This window comes from Perissodus microlepis, chromosome 12, assembly GCF_051167445.1.
Source record: "Perissodus microlepis isolate ML-2025 ecotype Zambia chromosome 12, ASM5116744v1, whole genome shotgun sequence".
Classification (NCBI taxonomy): Eukaryota; Metazoa; Chordata; class Actinopteri; order Cichliformes; family Cichlidae; genus Perissodus; species Perissodus microlepis.
The window spans coordinates 5,084,006-5,096,189 of record NC_140472.1 but is presented as its reverse complement, the minus strand read 5'-3'; the positions used below and the strand labels follow the sequence as shown (position 1 = coordinate 5,096,189).

The 12,184-nt window shown below is 43.5% G+C and overlaps 1 protein-coding gene across 4 annotated transcripts in view; it reads right to left on the bottom strand.

Annotated features, from left to right (window-relative positions):
• tet3 (tet methylcytosine dioxygenase 3) overlaps positions 1-12,184 on the bottom strand; it is a 44,718-nt gene that overhangs the window by 9,200 nt on the left and 23,334 nt on the right. For all 4 annotated transcript variants that reach the window (XM_084947589.1, XM_084947588.1, XM_084947586.1 and 1 more), the window contains 4 exons: positions 7,944-10,872; positions 5,112-5,202; positions 1,794-1,887; positions 244-452 (listed from right to left, as the gene is read on the bottom strand). In XM_084947589.1, the coding sequence (XP_084803715.1) occupies positions 244-452; positions 1,794-1,887; positions 5,112-5,202; positions 7,944-10,872 (3,323 nt within the window). The remainder of the gene's footprint in view (positions 1-243; positions 453-1,793; positions 1,888-5,111; positions 5,203-7,943; positions 10,873-12,184) is intronic.

Sequence of the window (12,184 nt, the reverse complement as noted above, 5' to 3'; positions counted from 1 at the left end):
GTTTAAGACAGGCTAATGTCTAACCGGACTGAGTCAGACATTACTGTTGTCACACGCACTTCTGTCTAAGGATGTTTATAAATGTTCAGGACAACCATGTGTGGCATGTGTGAAAAAGATACCCAGAGTTTAAACACCATCTGCTTCAAAAATCAATATATTCAAAAGTCCATCCATTTGCTGACAGACATCCAGACTGTTTCTGTACATATTCACATGAAAAACTAGCCATCCCCTACTCACTCCTCATTGAGGCCACAGCGTCGGCTGGTGGGGTTGCCATGTTTGGTGAGCGTGTCTGTGACCTCTCTGTACAGTTGGTCAGCCAGGGCCCTCGGTACACCTTCCCAGGCTATAATGACGACGATGATGACAGCATTGTCACAGTGATGGCCTGCACGTTGCCTCACCAGACACAGCAGCTTCTCTTTCTCGTTGCCTCTACGGATCACCTGACAGGAAACAAAGCTTGTGAGCTTTTACTCGCACACAAAAATCCAATGCTAATAAAGTCAAATACAATTTCAGTCAGTTGATAGGATGTTCCAAGAGCTCCTTGTAGTTCCTGCATTTGGCCAGCAGATGTCCAGCACACCCATACATTTTGATATAGTGACAAACCAGACATAGTTGAGGGTTACATTTTATTTAAGAAGGATATTTACTCCTTGAACTAAAGTCTGACCCACTTCTGTGACTGAATACCAGTTCTTTAAGTCAGCTCCCCTAGCTTCCTAGACTGTCTGTCTTAAAACACACCCAAACAGTCACCCTCCCTCAGCAGGGTGGTTGTTTTGAATCCATAAAGTCATTAGCAGGATGTGTCAGGGGTGACACAGGAGAGGAGGCCAGGCAGTTGTCACAGAGTGAGACCTCCTACTGATTTGCTCACTGTGGATGGCAACTCGCCTGTGTGTCTCCCCAGGACCCCTCACTATACAAACATGCACACACACTCACACGCCACATAAATTGCTTGTTGACAGGCTGTCAGTGTTGTCAGGTGGGATAAACACTGAAAAAAAAACCTCACTCTCACTTTTTTATCTTTCACTTGAACTGACACAAATGTTAGCACCTGGTCAGCCTCTCTTTACTCTTAGGGCCTTTGTTGGTCAAAGCCCATTGGTCGCTTTGTGCACTGCTGGAGATACCATCGGAAAGCGTCACAGGTACCTGCTGCAGTATTCTCCTGAACAATAGGTGTCGCTCCACATCAGCGCTGATACAGGAGAAGACGAAGGCAAAACTGGAAGCAAAGCCTCATCTTTTCAAACTGCTGCAGCATATCCCATGGTATAATCTATGTACCGCTGAGCTTCTGTAGTCATCATTAAAACCTAGGTAAAAATGACACGATTGTACATGCGTGTCTTCAACCTGATTGCAGCTGTAGCACCATGTAACAAGAGTCAAGAGGTGCACAACAGCAGCTAGGGCGTCAACTCTTTTTGACCGGTGCTGTTCACCACATACCAGTCGGAGGGTATAACGCGCTCTTTAGTGTAACATTCATTTATAAAATTAACATAATTTTTACTGATGCATGAATCAAACGAGCAGTAAACTTCTTATAGACTTCAGCTCAAGATATTACTCCCCTGGCTGTTAGAAAGGCACTTAGCACTGGTTTCACTTTTCAGACCCAAAAGCTATGATATGTCCCTCCTTTATATACAGTGTAGGGACATGTCTCTCAACACTATTGCTTACTGTCTGTTGTAGGCATGTGTGTTGGAAGTTATCCAGCATCTTTCAAAACCGCATTTTGGATGTGCTGTGATGCTACTTACCCACTTAGCAATAGGACATCCGTGGGAACTCTTTCCCTCTTTGCCTGTGTAAACCACCTTCTCAATCCGGATGGCTTCCCCCTTCTCTCCAAACCTGCATACAGAGAGAAGCAATTCACTGTTTTACTGCATGTCTGACTTTAGTGTTGTGACATAAAAACCTGACACTCTCAATGTCCTACATATAAAAACACACTGCAGTCATTTCTATGTTTTGTCTCTGTAGAGAAACCAAACCAACCACAAGGAACTGGGACATTTAAATACTGAACCTTCATGTTTTGCTGCAGGGGACTTGTTATGCTCATTTCCAGCTCCATGTAACTAGAAAAGTTACATGAAGCTTTGCACATTTCAAAATATTCCTTGTTTATCTCAAGTCAGACTTGATGAAGACCCCTAAATTCATTCAATGTGTAGAACAAACTGTTCAGCTTCCTTTAAGCCAGCTTTATTCTGAATAGCTACCGTCTCACAAACAGAAGGCCTAAATCTCAGGTGGGTGTGGCGTTCATGCAGCCAGTTCTCTGTACCTGTGAGATGGTCATATTCAGGATATCCACTCTCACTGACATCACACAGATCCAAAAGTAGAAAAATGGTGTGAAAAGGAGCATTCAGAGAAGCGTGAACGCCTGAACCTTCAAAAAGAAACTGCATATTCTGACCTTATTCTTTGAATTTTACAGAACTGACTGTAACAGCAACCAAGGAAGGTCACCTTTAAGAGCTATACTCAAACCCGCCAAAAGACTACACACATGTAGTTAGGTGCAGGTACAGTTTCTAAAGGTACTGTGTTTCAAAAAATGTTGTAAAACTGGGAAAACTTTCCAGTTTGTCCATGTGTTCAAAAACCATGGAAAAGTGTGACATTACTGATTAAGAGAGCAGAAAAATATGCTGGCCAAATGCTATTGGTACCAAAACACAATAACTATGGACAGTGAACGGCTACTCAGTAGCAGTTCCAGCAGCACCTGATCAGTAACAGGAGATTTCAGATTTCCACTGAGGGATATTAATCAAAGGTTTCTTATTGCCACAAGTGACCTCATCAACAGTGGTTCTTAGTCTTTATTCCAAATGTTCGTTTTGCCTTTCTCATTTTTCTCTGCCTCTAAGTAGTCTGAGGGAGTAGCATTATATGTCAATCCTGACAAAAACAAGTCAACTTGATTAGGAGTGCATGTTCACAGTCCTCTGCTGAGATTCACACAAGCATGGCAGAGTAAATCTGATCCCTTAGCTTCCAAAACAACTCGGGCCAAAAGGACTTCTCTTGGACATATTTCTGTGCTGATAGTAGCTTGAATGCATTAGCAATTGTACACAAACATTTCTGTTTGTTTTTGTGTCCTAATGGTGCGTGGTGTGTATTTCTGCAGGTCTGTTTGTAGTTGCACAGGAGGAGAGAGGGGGTCAGAGGTTGCACCGGGGCGCGGGTATGTCACTGGGCCTTGTCAGATGTTTGTTCACAGATCATATCAGGTCTCCTGTCAGCCAGATACCTGCCATTGTGAAAACCTCAGCCTTGAGCAGATTTGGCATGGCAGTGAATACGCCGTGCACCTCCTGAATAGGAATCACCCTGAGGTGGCTGAGAAAGTGGGAGGGGATTAGGCTCTGTCACCACAGGGGTGGCTGGCTAGGGTGAGGGGTAGGTCAAAGGTCAGCCAGGGACTATAGGGGCTTAACATCTTGCGTCATCTCTCAAATAACAAAAAGTGGACTCTGGTTGAACACTCTCTCCCCTCACTTACTCAAGCTGCGCTCTCTGGGAGCTAATGACTCATTGGCCCTACAGAAATCCAGCCTCTCAATGAATAGCAACTACTACAGCATTCAGCATTGTGAAAATGAAGCTCAACACAAGTGAAAGATCTGGTAAAAAAAAAAAAAGGTTAAAGTGTGTTTACATTCTGCAGAGAAAGATATTCGTTAATTCAACCTTGAAAAGAGTTGTTTCGTGGCATGTTTCTGCAAGATAACCCAACAGCAATTTCATTACTGAGGCTGCAGCTGCAGTTTGCTTATTAAGGGTTCTATACATGAGATTACAGGAGCAAGCAATTATTTGTGGTGTAAAGATCAAGTGGAGTAATGGTGTTTCTATCAGAAAAGGAAGTCACACTTCCTCCGTGTGTTGCAATTTGAGCTTCTCTTTTCAGTGGTTAGGTAGCCGGTCTGGCTGCACATGATTCCCCCTCCCTCTAATGGGCTCATTATGCTCGTCCACCCAGCCTCTTGCGAATGGTACCGAAGACAAAAAGCGCCATCAAGTCCTCTGGCACAAGCTGCACTTTAGTGTCATTTTGGTTTCAGCTGGTCAAGCATTCGTCAGCTTTTGCAATATTCCCCAAGTTGAAGACACGAGTGCACGATCATGTCAGTTTTGACCTCCAATTCACTGATCTATCAGTACAGGAGAGTTACAGAGATTATACAGTCTGAGGCTTTCTGGAAAAACTTTACATTTGCTTCCAGTTTTCACTTCTTCTACCCATACACCTGACGTAGAGGTTTAGTATGGGTGTCGCTATCGCTCAGGAGAACACTGCAGCGAGTACTCGCACCCTCAGTACTGGTATAAATGGTATGTGTGGATACTTTGCTGTTTGTGTGCAATACTGCCAATACGTGGAGCATAATGGGCCCATAAAAGTGTTCTACCTTCCCATCCTCCCTGCATTTATAAAGGGAATAAGAGTATTTAAAATTACATTACTTTGCTCTCTAAAATGCCCTTTAAAAATAAAAGCATTTAGAAAAAAAGATCTTTAATAATGTTTTTTACCTAATTTATATGCACATCTACACATATACAATCTATTTATATAGATGCACATGTGACAACACATTTTTTATCTTTAATTTGTGACATTTCATGTGAAATTCTAAGTTTCACACAAACCAAACTCATTTTTATATCTACATTATTCATAAATAAGGTTACCCATCTCTCTGTCTCCCCTCACTGCTTCAATGTTCATTTTTTCCTCCATATTTTATTGTATTTTGTCATCAGTTGTTCTTCCTTCTGTGTTCTTCCTATTATCAGCTGTCATCTGCTGCTAATCCTGTGCTTTTTGCTCTGCCTGTGATATGCTGATGATGCTGATATTTCCTGTTCCTCTTACTAGATTCTAGGTCACAGATTCCCTAAGGACAAAATGTGAGGAGGAGGACTCATGAGAAGAGAAGAGAAGAGAAGAGAAGAGAAGAGAAGAGAAGAGAAGAGAAGAGAAGAGAAGAGAAGAGAAGAGAAGAGAAGAGAAGAGAAGAGAAGAGAAGAGAAGAGAAGAGAAGAGAATATACCTTGTCTCCATCAGGGTTCGTATGGAGCCCACAGTAGGTCCAGATCCCAAGTGATTGTAGTAGGGCCCTTCATCTTTTTCAATTATGTGCTCTGGGGGGGGGGAGACAGTACAGAGTAAGAACACAACATTTTATCTGAAAAACGAATACAAACTGTAGCAGCAATTGACAATAAACACTGGATTTTACAGTGTATCAGTGATTCCACTACAGCATGAATTCAACACAGAATCGGAACAAGATTGGGTAATATAGTCACTGCTGTTCAAATCTATAGCTTTGGTGGTAATGTCCCCTAACATCAGCCTATTTAAAACAGTTTCTCTTTTGAATTTGAATCTTTGGTTTTAAAAACATTTTTGCCTTTCACATTGACCAAAAATTTTACATCTAAGCCCCAATTCCTAACGAACAAACTCTTGGATCTGAGTGTCACTTAAATTGCACACAAAGAAGACTTGAAAAGTACAGCTTGGCTTTGCATGTTCTCACATGTTGTAGTGTTTTGTAAAAGGACAAAGGTACAGCGGATGTGCTTTGATGTATTACTGGCCAAACTCAAAGATATTTTCTTTGTAGGTAAAGCCAGATCTTCTATGAGAAGCATGTGAAAGTAGAGCTCATTGCGACATCCAGTTCAAACACACGTTCACACACGAACGCACACACATAGGGAGTGGTGTGGGGAGCAAAACATGGTGAAGCAGAAGCTTTTTGAGGTAGTGTGTGACTCAGTATGTAGGGATGTTTAGAGGGAGTGTTAGTGTGTGTTTTGTGTACATCTGAGGTGATGTTGTGCATGAGTATGTGTGAGCATTTGACCATTCCCCTGCACAAAACCTATGGTTTTAAACCACACCCTATGACTTCATTTTCTATGAGATACTGTGCAGATTAATGGTATGATGGCCTCGAGGAATTTCGCATTGCCCAGCTGTATCAGCTAACTGTGTGTTGTTAAACTAACATTGTGTTGTTCTTGCTCTTGTATCATTTCTAAAGTACAACTGTGGATGCCAACATTACCAAAAAATGCCCTTAGTGCGCTCCACACTATCAGATGATGATGATCTGAAATGCGGTCTTCCACTCTGTGTGTGTATTGTTTGTATGTGTGTGTGGTTGTGTCCAGAGGCAACATGAGGTCACATTCTGCTGCTGGTGAAAGGAGGCTCCAGGGCGTGGTTCATGGCAGGAAATGGAGTAGTCATAGTCCATTTATGTGCAAAGAAAAAAAATGTGTGTGTGTATGTATATGCTGTATCCTGTGTCTGTGTTAAAAACAACCCATTCCTATGCAGTGTTATGCTATACTGCTTAGAAAAGGAAATGTGTAACATAATTATGAAGGCTTGTTGTTTGTTGGTCTTTACCCCTAGTAACACCACATGGTTAGCAAGTGTGTGTCATTGACGCTGCTCTTCCCACTGCTGTGCACTCCTTTTAGTGCTCAGATGCAACACAATTTTATGGACCAGGCCTTAATCCATCCCAAATCCACACCCGGCAAACTGACAGCTGAATAACTGTCAGTTTACCCGTTTTCTCCACGTCTAGTCTTGGTTGTAAAACAACTCGTCCGACCAGCCAACCTAACCCCTGGATACACTTCTTGGGCTTTCTGAGTCAGTCACACAACAGGCTTAAAAGGCTGTGCAATGCATGCAATACAATGTACGTGCAATAGAAAAGATTCCATAAATTACACATGCATATGTGTAAATAACATAAACATATTTATATTTGTTTGAAAAATGGGAGTCCTAAAACTAGTCTGTGTACATCGAGTGGCTGTTAGATCACAATCGATTTTTAATCAAAGTTGTCAATCAAATGTTGCAGTAAAAAAAGCTTTCTGTATTATGCTTATATCACAAACAAGATTTTTTGCCTTGTCAGAGAGACTGACTGGAAATGCTGTTGTAGGTGGAAACAGTGACAACATCTATCTGTCTATGGTATAGTTTTGCCATCATACAGTGACAAGTGTTGACTGGGAGATAAAATCAATGTGGGCAACTGGTACACAGTAACTCCAAGAAACAGGTTGTCATTTCTTAGTAGCCTGTCTGTTAATAGTTAATAATAGTTAATAAACTATTATCCACATTAGCTAACGCAGCAATATTCAGATTTACTGAGTTATTAATTAATGACTTACTGAGACACTATGCATTAGAACAATGTGAGTGTAGTCTAACAAATTAAATCTCCAGCTTATAATGTCTTTAAATGAAACATTTCAACTGTAGGACCACCTACTTGGTTGTAAATAAATAGGCTTCCCTAAACAGGGTGCTACCCAAACTATGGGACTGAACTCCATTCTGTCTAACAAAGGCTCTGTTCTGCTTTCTTGCAAGACCCAAACCCACACAAAAGAGTCCTTCTGCCACCACTGCTATTGTTCCTGCATGTTGCCTTTATTGCCCCTCACTGTCACAGTCTAGATGGTCACTACCACGCACCCTGGCAACTTGCACATTCTTTCTTAGCTGCAACCAACCAGAAAACCAGAAAGAACTGGGGTGGGAAAGGGGTGAAAAAATCTAAAAGTCAATCTGTTTAGATCAATAAGCAAAATGAAATGCTTACAATGGCCACATAATATGCGGATTATTTTAGTGGAGGAATAAAACATTTCCAAAGACAACGAAATGTGCTCAAATTGACAAAGACTCAAATTGATCTCTAGTCAGAGATTAATAAGTAATGTTTGCAGAAGACTTATTATTGTTAGACTATTTCTAATTTGTGTCTGAAATGCACTTTGTGGATGGAAAGTAAGCTGTGTGACCATAAGCAGAGGCTGAGACTGATGCAAAAACTTACCCACGCAGGTGCAGGTGGGAAACTCTGCCTGAAGATCCTTGGAAGGAGTACTTAGCAAGCTCTTAGTGGGTGTGTCAAGATAGCGTAAAGGAGAGTCCAAGAAGCCTTTGAGAGATGGTGAAGAGGGCACACCTTCCTTAGTTGGTGTGTCCTCCTCAGAAAAGCAGGTGGTGGACAATACTGTTATATCACCCGAGGATTCAATTTTCATTCGTTTTGACAGCGGAGAAGCTGGCATGCTAAAAGTATCCTGCACCACTCTGGACTGCTGCTGCACTATATCTTCCTGTTTCAGAGCAACTTGAACGGACTCCCTGTGCTGCATCTCCATAGGGCGTTCTGCAGATGCCTGGCTCAAGGATGCCTCACTTTGGGTCCTGGACTCATCTTTGCTCATTCCCATCTGATGATCTCGATGAGGTGTGGGGGTGGGTTGACTTGTGGAAATTAAGGGAAGTGGCTGGGAGGTGGATGATGATGCAGGACTGAGGTCCTGAGGACTGCTCAGGGATTCATTTCCTGACTTTGGGGCTGTAGCAGTCTCCTCCACGGGCTGACTGGCAGATATGTCTGGAACTGAGTCCCCAAATTCAGCCTCAAACTGGCGGATCAACTCTTCGTACTTCGGGTCCAAGTTAAAGACGCTTGGTACATTTGAGGTGCTGGGTGAGGATGTGGAGGTCATAGGTGTCATGGTGCTGGTATTACTGGAGGCCAGGCTGCCCATCTCTTCTGACTTATTGTGAGCTGCAAGCCCCACAGGTGGGAGTAGAGGGCCCAGCTGGGTTGGAGTGTTTTCTGATGGAACAGAAACAGTGGAAGTGGGTGTCATTGAGGAATTGAAAATGGATACCTGAGATTGGGCTGGGGCAGGGAGGCCTGCAGCAGCAGCAGCCTGAGTGAAGTTACTGTGGCGGGGCAGTTGGTCGAGTGGACCTAGTTGCAGTTTGGCCAGGGGTGCGGATCTGTCCATCATGTGGACCGGTGGTTTCTGTATGGTGATCTGAGTCTGAGGCAGAAAGGTTGGCATGGAGGCTTTCTGTTTGGGCTTCTTGATGATTATCTGTTTGGGTTTGGGGAGGGGAGGACCCAAAAACGTCTCAGTCATAGCTTTAAGACCAGGAGATCCTTGGCTGATTTTTTTCCTCTTGGGTTCCTGTTTGATGGCCAGATGTGACAGGGCCTCTGCATCCATCTGTGGCCACCATTTTTTCAAATTTTGGCAAGCCAGAGGCCCACGTGGGCCAACGCCTCCAAAGCCAGAGGGGTGGTTTGAGAAAAGATTCCTCTTGTAGTGAAGGTGCTGTTGTAGAGCTGCCTGAGTGGAGTGGCTAATGGCTGCTTGGCCAGGAGAGAGGGGAGTGCCAGGGTAGTGCTGACCCTGGTGCTGACCATTAGCCATACCATAATGTCCCATGGAGGCAGGGTGATGATAGTGGTCAGCAGAGTCTGACTCTTGTTTTATCCTGACCAATGCCGGGTTATCCTGGGCCTGGACAGTCCCATTCTGGTTCAAACTAAGTTGTTGCAAAGCTGGAAGCTTAAAAGGAATTTTGCTAAACTTGCTACTGGTGTCACCAAGCAGCTGTTTGAGCTCTGACATGGGGTCTGAGCTACTATGAGGTGCAGTGGCAAGGTGAGACTGAGGCTCAGACTTCACACACATCCATGGATTTCTGTGTTCAGATCCTGTGCCTGAGGCTTGCTGCCACTGCTGGGGATTCGGGTTGAAGCCTGGTGGTTTTCCCTGACACGGGAAGGGAGAGGTAGAGGACTGGACAGGGGTAACATGGGGCGGATGGCCCTGGGATTGGGGTCTGTGGTGTTCACATGACTCTAGGGCCTGCTGGCTAGTTTGTAGTCCTGGAGGGACAGACTGAGAGCGTGAAGAAGATGAGTAGGTGCCAGAAGAGGATGGGATTATGCCATTGCCATTAAGAGGCTGAGATGCGGTGTTTTGGTTGTGTTGATGGTGATGGAGGTTATTTGTGTAGGGGGTTTGACCTGGGGAAGAGGCAGTTTGTGGGCTAGTACCAGATAACTGTGTCAGAGCATCTATGGCGATGGCTGTCTGAAGACTGATGTTCTTCTCCTTGGCTATGGAGAGCACCTGTGGCGAGCAAGGAATCGGTGGTTTGGAGCAGGGCACTTGATCTGGGTGAGGGCCTTGGGTTTCCTGTTGCTGCTGGGAGCATGAAATAGACAGATGGTGGCCACCATTTACTTGTTGGTAGGTCTGAGAGTGATGCAGCAAATGGGGTTGTTCTATGTGAGGTTGTAAATATGAGGGAGTATCAACCAGTTTGTGGGAGCCTTGATCCTCATTGGTTGCTAATTTTATCTTCTTTTCCAGCCATTCAAGGTAGTCTGGACAGTCAGGCCCATCACAGTCGCAATTGGGAGGCTTGTGTCCATGTTTTGCTTGGCTCAGTGCTTTCTGTAAGGTCTCCAGGTCTTCTGAAGGTGGGCAGCTACCCTCAGGAGCCCCTGCAGAGATTCTAGCTTGAGCCTTCCCAGCGCCTGTTTCCTGGGTAAACTTCTCATACAAATAGGCTGTAGTAGCCTGCAAGAGGTGGCAGGAAGAGGAGGAAGAATGAGGCAGTGAGCCAGCAATAGCAGAAAAAGCCACCAGATTGTGAGCATCCTCCATGTCTGCATGGTGTACAGGTTCAGCAGGGGTTGCACCACACGTTTGCTGTTGTTGGGTGTTGCTGACCTTGCCATGTCCAGGCACCCAGCACTGCCTTGGCAGCACGCTTTCTGCACACTGCTGCTCTGTTTCTATAGATGGCTCACCATCATTAGGGTACTGATTCACCCCATTGGCCAGTTCCAGGCTCAGCGCGCCTTCCTGGAGGCGGTCATGTGACCCAATTTCCATCTGGCCTCCACTTCTGGGGCCATCCACTGAAGTAACTTTGTGAACAGTCTGAAAGACAAACACAGAGCACAGGTAATGAGGATGTGAAAAACAATGGATCCAGATGCACATTGTACACATTAGGTATGGCTTTAAAATAGTAATTGTGCTAAACTAGATTATGCTATACTAAATGTACTCATGGCATTCAGTAGTTACTATTACAGCATTCCTTGGATGAGTATCAACCCAGTAATCCAGGACTCCATTCCCTTCTTTCCAGCTCTTATCCAGAGTTTGCCACCCACCTCTCACACATGCATAGCATAAAGTTTCTCCGGGTCACACCAGTAAGGCTGGTGTAAACTGAATTAACTCTTCCCATATTCAGTGGGCTTATTTTACAACTGGTAAGTCACAGGTCACGTGACAAAATTCCACAGTTGTTTATAAATGGACGTTCTACTTGAGATCCGCTGGGCTATACAAAGCAGGCAGTGGTGTTAGGAGACATTGTGAGCCAGATGTGGGAAGCACAGAGAAAAGAAAATGCAGTACAAATCCACATCCTTGGACTCTGTTTTCATAATTTATTACTGGAAATATTAAAAAAAACACTGAGGACTTATCAGCATTTTACTCTTTTATCTCAAGAAACCAATAAGGGAAACAAGTCAAATGCTTAGTGTAGCTTTTCAGAAACACAATTACTTGATTATAACATGTAAATGTTTATAATTTATAAATGTAAATTATAAAATAATAAATCAAATCAGATAGTGAAGAAGTGGATTCATTATGGCCTGCGCCATTTTACCAAAGTGTATAGAATCAAGAAATGTCTTCAGTTCTTTTATATACTAAGTGTCTGGATGTGAGCAGCACAGCTCTGTTTACTGGGTTTGTAGACTCATTTTTTTTACAAGACCAAAATTCATTTCCTCTGAAACAAGACCTTAAATGGTAAACCCAAATTGGCCTGAATATCTAAAGATAATCTCCTGTCTAACAGCTACTCATCAGTAGATATAAATCAAGCTGAGCAAAGATCAAACTGCTATGGATGTTGAAAGTACAGTCATGAGATTTATCTGAGAGAACTGCTGACCAAGTGTGGATTTACAAAATACTGGTGTCCTTTGTTCAAGAGTGAAGGGACATTTTAACACAACCTCATGATTGAACAATACAGTTATTTTGTCATGACACCAACACAGAGGGTTTTAACCCCTGTATGTATGCACTGGTGTTTAGTTTGAATACACACTGGATATGCTCACGGCGAACCCCCCAGCAGATTATGTATCATATGATTAATGCTTATTTAAAGACCCATTCTATTTTTAGGAAGTTGGGGAAGGTCAAATAGTGAAAGCAGAAG